At 44.9% G+C, this 9,322-nt stretch overlaps 1 protein-coding gene across 1 annotated transcript; it reads left to right on the top strand.

Moving 5' to 3' along the window:
* Positions 1–7,951: 7,951 nt before the first annotated feature.
* LOC133815178 (uncharacterized) lies at positions 7,952–9,073 on the top strand (the record flags this gene model as incomplete). Its single annotated transcript, XM_062248047.1, has 2 exons — positions 7,952–8,493; positions 8,905–9,073. Coding segments are annotated over exons 1-2 (711 nt in total), but the record flags the coding sequence as incomplete, so codon positions are not given.
* Between the last annotated feature and the right edge of the window lie 249 nt (positions 9,074–9,322).

Raw genomic sequence — 9,322 nt, 5'->3', positions numbered from 1 at the left:
AGACGTTCAAAGCCTGACAAGGAGTATCTCAGCTTTGAGCTGTTTTGTCTCCAAGGCAACGGATAAGTGTGTCCCTTTCTTCAATGTTCTTCGAGGAAGTCAGAGGTTTTAATGGACAGAAGAGTGCGAACAAGCATTCCAAAAGCTCACAGTGCACATGGAAAACCCTTTGATCTTATCCAAGCCAGTAGACGGAGAACTTCTCTTGCTCTACATGGCTGTTTTGGAAGACGCCATCAGTGCAGCGCTGGTAAGGGAAGAAAGTCGTGTTTAGCATCCTGTCTGTTACATCAGTAAAAGACTCCTTGGGGCAGAGTCTAGGTACCCGCTGATGGAGAAGTTAACCTGTTGCTTAATGTTTGCCTCTCGGAAGCTAAGACCGTACTTCTAGGGGCATCCGATTAAGGTCCCCACAAATCATGCCCTCAAACAGGTCCTTTATAAGCCTGAGTCATCGGGAAGTCTCTTGAAGTGGTCGGTGGAGCTGAGTTAGTTTGACATCACCTATCATCTGTGGACTGCCATAAAATGTCAGGCACTCACCTATTTCATTACCAAGTGCACCGCGAGTCAGGAAAGGACTGAGTGCACCAGTGGTTGGACCATCCTGGAAGTTGTTCATGGATGGGTCTTCAATCGAAAAATTGTGCTGGGGCGGGACTTATTTTGATTTCCCCCGAGGGGCATAGGGTGAATAATGAAGCAGAGTACGAAGCTTTAATCAGTGAGCTCTATGTGGCATTGGAGCTCAAGGCCGAAGGACTCGAGATCTTTAGCAACTCCCAACTCGTGGTGAACCAAGTTATCGAAGAGTACCAGGCCCGGGGAACAAAGATGGCAGCATACTTGGCGAAGGTTCAAGAAATGTTGCATAAATTCCAAAGATTCACTATTCGGCAAGTACTGTGGGAGAAAAATTCTAATGCGGATGCCCTAGCTAAACTTGCCACAACCAAAGCTGCTGAATTAATCAATGTGGTACCCATTGACTACTTGGAGTCTCTGAGTATCTCGGCTCCAGACGAGGTGGAGTCAATACAACCCCAAGATGGGTGCATGGAACCAATAGTTAAATACCTCATCTCCGGGTAGTTACCCCAAGATAAGAAGGCATATCGGAAGCTTCTGTACCAAGTGCCAAGGTACATAATCAAGGATAGTAGGCTTTATAGATGAGGTTACTCTTTGCCCTTGCTTCGGTGCGTGTCCAAGCAAGAAGCCAGTTTAATACTACGAGAGGTAGATGAAGGTTTCTATGGAGATCACGCTGGGGGGGGGGGGGGGGGGGGCGGGGGCAGAGCCTCTCCAAGATGATCTTAAGGCAAGGATATTTTTGGCCCACCATGAATGGAGAAGCGATGGATTACGTCAAGAAATGCGACAAATGCCACGGCTTTTCCAATATCCCTCGAGTGCCTACAAATGATATTACGCAGATGACCCGTCCGTGGCCTTTTGCTGTCTAGGCATCCACCTTATCGGGTCCTTGCCTACAGGGAAGGGAGGGGTGAAATATGCCATAGTGGCCGCAACTGCTTCACAAAGTGGGTTGAGGTCGAGTCGCTCGCTACAATCACCTCCAAAAAGGATTTAAATTTCGTCATTAAAAACATCGTTTGTCGGTATGGGTTTCCGAGGAAGATAGTCTCTGATAATGGATTGCAGTTCGACGGTGAAGTGTTCATGGACTTCTCTCAACAGCATGGTGTCATCAAGTGCTTCTCTTTCGTGGCCCATCCGGAAGCCAATGGACAAGTGGAATCAATTAACAAGACACTCAAGTCCACTTTGAAGAAAAGGCTGGAGCAGGCAAAATGAGCTTGGCCCGAGGATCTTCCTAGGGCATTGTGGAGCTACCACACCACTGCCTGGACCTCCACCGAAAATTCTCCCTTCTCAATGGCCTACGGGTATGAGGCTATGCTCCCAGTTGAAGCAGAAATATCCACACACCGACGGGATACGTATTATCCGACCACGAACCATGCTTTACTTCGGGAGTCCCTAGACCTCATTGAGCATCTACACAAAGCTTCTCAGCTGTGAGTAACGTTCTACCAGAAGAAGGTGGCCATATATTTTAAGTTCAAAGTGAAAGATATGGTATTGCAAAGAGTCTCCTTAGCCACCTGAGACCCCGGTACAGGAGTGTTGGGACCCAATTGGGAAGGTCCACCAAGTCGAGAGTGTTATATGTCTGAGAACATACAAATTAGCCTTACTTAGTGGGGAGTTGATTCCTCAAGCCTGGAATGCTGAGCATCTTTGCCAGTATTACCAGTAATATGAGCAGCAAACATTGTCTATTTCTGTAATACCCCATATGGCCTTCAGACACATGTAATGGAAACCGTGTATATAAAATAGGGTAAGAAATTTATTGTCTACTTACGTTCTTTGGTTTCTTTTAAATTCTATTAATGCTATGTAAGAGCACCCGCTCACCTAGACATGTGACCGCAGACTAGTCTCTGATCACTTGGGAGGCATGGAGTTAGGACAGCACTACGCCTCACAAGGAACGACCTAGGAAACTAGGAAACTAAACTTGTCAATTGTCAAGAGAAGTAAGCCTAGCGTTGCCATCCCGAGAATAGAAAATCCTAGGAAACTAGTTAAGTCTAGCCTAGAAGGCAGCTTGTTCTAGGCAGAACTAAGCTTAGCACCTAGGAACTAGATAACCCAAGTAGCGCGATAATAGAGTATTGTCACCTCTCGTAGACACCAAGCCCAAGGAGCTCTGACCAAGTCTCTTGGTCTCGAGATGCGAATGAAAGGTCGAGTACCCCATACTTGGCCTCGGGAAATCCGTGACATGAGAAGCTTGGCTAGTCGACAAGCAAAGTTCCCTTAATGTCACTATATCCCATGTCTAAAAACCCAGTATAACGCAGACTTAAGAATTTGGGTTACCTCCCGAGGACAGCGTGTGCCCAAAAAGTAATAGCTAAATCCTAATCTATGTGATACGTACAGATGCCCAGGCATCCTACACCTGACCGCCTCATTAACATCACCTCCCGAGAGATGTGAGATGGTATGGGAATGATGAGATATGCACTTAGAGAGAATTATTGAAACCCCCAGCCGACCTCCCGAGTAGTTCATACTCAGGGGGCTGATGGTTTCACATGCTAGGACCCCTGACAGCCCGAATCTTTGGATTTCAGGGGCACAGGACACCGAGTGACGACCAATGGTAAATTTCGCATCAAAGTTACTTCTAGGACTATGGGCCTACAAGGGACTAAACGTAGAAACCACCTGTAAAAAAGTTTGAGTTCTTGTTCTCGTGACATTCGTGTTACGTTGAATTTATAGAACCAAGTGTCTAAAACAGTTTGCGTTCTTATTCTCGTGACATTCGTGTTACGTTGAGTTTATAGAGCCAAATGTTTACAAACGATTTGAGTTCTTATTCTCTTGACATTCGTGTTATGTTGAATTCATAGAACCAAGTGTTCAAAGCAGTTTGAGTTCTTCTTCTCATGACATTCGTGTTGTGTTGAATTTATAGAACCAAGTGTTTAAAATGATTTGAGTTCTTGTCCTTGTAACATTCGTGTTACATTGAATTCATATAACCAAGTGTTCAAAATAGTTTGAGTTCTTGTTCTTGTGACATTCGTGTTACGTTGAATTTATAGAACCAAGTGTTTAAAACGATTTGAGCTCTTGTTATCGTGACATTCGTGTTACGTTTAATTTATAGAACCAAGTGCTTGAAACGGTTTGAGTTCTTGTTCTCGTGACATTCGTGTTACATTGAATTTATAAAACCAAATGTTTAAAAGGATTTGAGTTCTTGTTCTCGTGACATTCGTGTTACACTGTTTTCATAGAACCAAGTGTTCAAAATGGTTTGAGTTCTTGTTCTCATGACATTCGTGTTACGTTGAATTTATAGAAAACAGTTTTAAAACAATTTGAGTTCTTGTCCTCGTGACATTCATGTTACATTGAATGCATAGAACCAAGTGTTCAAAACAGTTTGAGTTCTTCTTCTCATGACATTCGTGTTATGTTGAATTTATAGAACCATGTGTTTAAATCAGTTTGAGTTATTGTTCTCATGACATTCGTGTTACGTTGAATTTATAGAACCAAGTGTTTAAAACAGTTTGAGTGCTTATTCTCGTGGCAATTTAAGTTACGGCGAATTCATAGAACCAAACCAAATAAAAAGCAAGGCAAGCTACATAATTCTTAAACAGGCAAATAATTTCAACTATGCTCGGGGGCTCGATCGATTGTTTGTCTATACCCCAACAAGTTTCTGGAACGTAGGCCTAAGTGTAAAAATTATAATCAGTTTTAGGGAACCTCTGCCACCAGTTCAATGATCGGATCTCAATTGGTTGACTGGGCTCAGCAGGTGGAGTCGCCCCGGCCGTTGGAGCCACTTGGGTGGCCTCAACCGATTGGATAGCTCGGAGGTGCTTGTCGAAGAGGAGTCTATACTTCTCAGGCTCCTAAGTGAAATCCAAGCTCACGTTTTGGTTGTGATACCAAGCCACATAGAAGGCGTCCTCAACGATAGTCTCGGTTTCTCATTCAAGCTTCCCCACCTGGCACCAAGCAGACCCATTCAACTCCATGGCTTGGAGGCCTTCCTCTCTGCTAGCCTGGCTCGGTCGATAGCCTCCTTTGCCTGCTCCTTAAGTTGGGAGTTCTCCAGGGCTACTCGGGCGACCTCAGCTGTGGCCTTCTTAGCCTCCTCATGGGCTCGTTGCATGCCCTCAATGGCCACCTTTATCTTCTCTTTGGCCTGCTCCATGTCCTCAGAGGCCTTTTGGACAGCTTCCTCAAGCTCCCAAGAGAGTTTTCGCTCGGCCTCGAGGGAGGCCTTGGCCTTGGCAAGCTCTTCTTGAGAGCTTTTCATTTTCTCCTTATGGGACAAAATTTTTTCCTGGGACTTCTGGAGTGCGTACGAATTCCCCATCATAATGTCTCCAAGGCGCTGGCAAGCCAAGACAGACTACAAAATGAAAAAATAAATGTTCTAGCCTGATAAAACCTTGTTGAGTTGAATTCAAACACGGGAATGACTAGCTTACCTAAATAGAGGTGTACCGACAAAAGGCCACGAGAGAAGCCTCATTACTGTCACCGAGTTGGGAGAAGCTTCGGGCAGTCAACTCGCACATGGTGGAGCTGACCCCTAGGAGGAGCTCGACGACAAGAGGAGCAACGATCTCCCCTAGCTTGGAAAAGAACAAAGTCTCTAACTTGATCCAACCAATTGGAGGGATGATGGTCCTCTCTCGGGGTGGCTTGAGTTGATGAAGGGCCTCGCCCATCTCATGCAAGGCTTTGTTTCCCTCTTATAGGAGAACCTCGAAGTGTTGAAGCATCTTCTTGTATTGTTCCAGCAAGGCCCCCTCATACCTCTCGAGTTACACAAGGAGACGAATTTGGGGCTGGGATAGGCTCACAAAGACCAAATTTTCCAACCAACCCTCCTACGTCACGATCGAATCATCAGGCAAAGAGAACTAGAGACATTGGAGTAGAACATAGGCAAGCTAATTTAGTTAGCCCTGATGGAACGAGGACAGCCTCACTAATAAGGCATCCCCTGTCGCCTATAAGACATCTGACACCACCTCATCCTCAAAGGGATATTCCAGCTTATGGAGAAAGTAGGAGGAATCCTCCCCCATATGCCAATACTTACGTCCCACGAACACGTGTCAAAAATCTAGATCCTTGGTCACAACCGCGAGCTGTAAGTTTCATAGACAGGAGTTACTGGACTGAAAGTCGTCAGAGCGGTAGGTCCGATGGCAACCTAAGGAATCAGTTGAGTTCAGCACAGAGCCCTTGGTACGATCTGCAACCTGATTTGCGCGATCGTTTGAATTCGCAAAGAAGAAATCCAGCTCAGAATGAAGATATTTGCTATACTCGACAAGAAGGAGGTCTGTCCATAGTACGCGATAATGGGAATGCCCCACAAAACCAAGCTCGATCTTGGAGGGACAATAACCCATCAAACGCATACGATAGGATGGGAGCTGTTTAACAGCCCCCAGGTAACCTAGGGACTAGCGACAAAACCCTCAAAAGACTAGCTTTGATGGAAGAGCAAGTGAAGAGGCTTTTATCTGGAAAAGAAAAAGATGATTGCGACTCAAAAGATGAGCTCGAGCCTTTCGCTCTAAATATTGCGGCGACCACATATCCGATAGGCTTTAGAATGCCACACTTGTCAAAATTTGATGGAGATGGAGATCCGTCAGATCACCTCGGAATTTTTAACACCATGATGATGGCTCACAATGTCGGGCTCGATCAAAGGTGTATTTCATTCCCTGAAACTCTGGTCGGACCAGCCAGGTAGTGGTTTAAGCAATATAAGAGGCATTCCATAAGCTCGTGGAAGAAGTTTTCTTTTGAGTTCAAAAAAGCATTCTGAGCTTCACAGGCAACTCGGGTTGATACCGATTCATTGGCCAATGTAAAGCAACAACCTAGCGAGACGTTGAAGGCATATCTAAGTAGGTTTGCCAATGTCGCTGCACGAGCTAGAGATGTTGATGACAGCTCCAAACTCATGGCAATGAGGACAAGAATCCTTGTTGGGGGCGGCCTGTGGCAGGAACTCCAAAGAAAAGGAGTTAATAATGTGGATGAATTCTTGGCCCGAGCTCAAAAGTGGATTAACCTAGAGGAGGCACGAACTTTCATCGCTGGAACTAGCCAGACCCCTGTCCAGCCCGTTGGAGCTGTAACGAACGTTGCAACTACGACTCAAACTGTTACCCAGAATAACCAAGAGGTGAATAACAAAAGCAAAGGAAATGGCAAGAGCGACTAGAGCGGGACGAAGAAAAATAAATTTGTGGAGAATTTCAAACATGTTTATGCTACTTATACCGACCTAACGGATACTAGTGAGCACATCTTCCTGTCAAATTATACTCGCCTTCCATATAAGAAGCCAGAATTGTTGAAGAACCAGAGGGCGAAGAGAGATTCTTCAAAGTTCTGCTGATTCCATAATGACATCGGTCATAACACTGATGATTGTCGATGGTAGAAGGATGAGATTGAAACTCTTATCAGAGCTGGACCATTGGCCCAGTACGCCCGAAATCGAGTGGTCCCTAATCAGCCAGGTCCAAACCCTCAATCTGCTCCCGAAGCTCTAGTAAGTCAAACCAGAGCTCAAGAAAATCAGATCGACCCTCCTCCGATAGTTGGGGGAGATATAACCACCATTTTGGGAGGACCTCATTTGGTAGGCAAGAGCAGCAGGGCCCAGAAGAGATACATTAACAAACTAAAGTCCCATAATGGGGTGTAGTTCATCCTAGAACAACGGTTATCGAAACAGCAACGATTGGAAAAGCAACCAATCATTTTCACAGAAGAGGATGCTAGCCACGTCCAATTCCCACATAACGATCTGTTGGTCATAACTGTTCAGCTCGCCAACCGGAGGGTCCAGAGAACACTAGTAGATAACGGAAGTTCTGTGAATCTACTTTTTAGGTCCATCTTGGAAAAAATGGGGTTACTTGTAACTGATTTGAAGGTGAGCCCAATGACTCTGTACGGGTTTTTTGGTGAAAGGTCAGCAGCCATCAAGATGATCAGATTGGTGGTGACCTTGGGAGAAGACTTACAAAATTTTTCCAAGTTACTTGAGTTCGTGGTAATCGATTGTCCAACTGCATCCAATGCAATTTTGGGCTGACCTGCATTGATGATGTATAAACCCATATCCTCTATCCGCCACCTAACAATAAAATAACCCTCAACCACGGGAATATGCACCGTCAGAGGTGATTAGCTCGTTGCAAGAGAAGGCTATAACACTTCTATGAAGGGAAAATCCCAACCAAGGCAGCAAGCAAAGGTCATAAATGACGGAGGTGATGTAGTGTCCCAGAATAGTAGTAGTAGTAGTAGTAGTAGTAGTAGTAGTAGTAGTAGAAGGAGTAGTATGAGTAGTAGTAAGAGAAGGAGTAGTAGCAGTAGTAGAAGTAGTAGTAGTAGTAGTAGTAGTAGTAGTAGTAGTAGTAGTAGTAGTAGTAGCAGTAGTAGTAGCAGTAGTAGGAGTAGTAGGAGTAGGAGTAGGAGTAGTTGTAGCAGTAGTAGAAGCAGTAGTAGTAGTAGTAATAGTAGCAGTAGTAGTAGCAGTAGTAGCAGTAGGAGTAGAAGCAGTAGCAGTAGTAACAGTAGTGGTAGTAGCAGTAGTAGCAGTAATAGTAGTAGTAGTAGCAGCAGTAGTAGCAGCAGTAGCAGCAGAAGCAGCAATAGCAGCAGTAGCAGTAGTAGCAGCAGTAGCAACAGTAGAAGCAGCAGTAGTAGCAATAGTGGTAGTAGTAGTAGCAGTAGTGGTAGCAGTAGTAGAAGTAGTAGTAGCAGTAGTACCAACAGTAGCAGCAGTAGTACCAGCAGTAGCAGCAGTAGTAGTAGTAGAAGTAGTAGCAGTAGTAGTAGTAGTAGCAGCAACAATAGCAGTAACAGTAGCAGCAGTAGCAGTGGCAGTAGCAGTAGTAGGAGTAGTAGTAGAAGTAGTAGTAGCAGTAGTAGTAGCAGCAGTAAGGGTAGGAGTAGTAGAACCAGTAGTAGTAGCAGAAGTAGCAGCAGTAACATTAGCAGTAGTAGCAGCAGTAGTAGAAGAAGTAGTAGTAGTAGCAGTAATAGTGGTAGTCGTAGTAGTAGTAGTAGTAGTAGTAGTAGTAGTAGTAGTAGGAGTAGGAGTAGGAGTAGGAGTAGGAGTAGTAGGAGTAGTAGGAGCAGTAGCAATAGTAGTATGAGTAGTAGTAGTAGTAGTAGTAATATCAGTAGCAGCTGTAGGAGCAGTAGTAGAAGCAGTAGCATGAGTAGTAGCAGCAGTAGCAGCAGTAGTGGTAGCAGCAGTGGTAGTGGTAGTGGCAGTAGTAGTAGAACTAGCAGTAGTAGCAGTAGCAGTAGCAGTAGCAGTAGCAGCAGTACCAGCAGTAGTAGCAGCAGTAGTAGTAGTAGCAGTAGTAGCAGTAGTAGCAGCAGCAATAGCAGTAACAGTAGCAGCAGTAGCAGTAGTAGGAGTAGTAGTAGAAGTAGTAGTACCAGTAGTAGTAGCAGCAGTAAGGGTAGGAGTAGTAGTAGCAGTAGTAGTAGCAGAAGTAGGAGCAGTAATAGTAGCAGTAGTAGCAGCAGCAGTAGAAGAAGTAGTAGTAGTAGCAGTAATAGTGGCAGTAGTAGTAGTAGTAGTAGTAGTAGTAGTAGTAGTAGTAGTAGTAGTAGTAGTAGTAGTAGTAGGAGTAGGAGTAGGAGTACGAGTACGAGTAGTAGGAGTAGTAGAAGTAGTAGAAATAGTAGTATGAGT

The sequence above is a fragment of the Humulus lupulus genome, chromosome 2 (genome assembly GCF_963169125.1).
Source record: "Humulus lupulus chromosome 2, drHumLupu1.1, whole genome shotgun sequence".
Classification (NCBI taxonomy): domain Eukaryota; kingdom Viridiplantae; phylum Streptophyta; class Magnoliopsida; order Rosales; family Cannabaceae; genus Humulus; species Humulus lupulus.
Note: the sequence above shows the minus strand (reverse complement) of the source record. Positions and strands in the feature narration are given on the sequence as shown.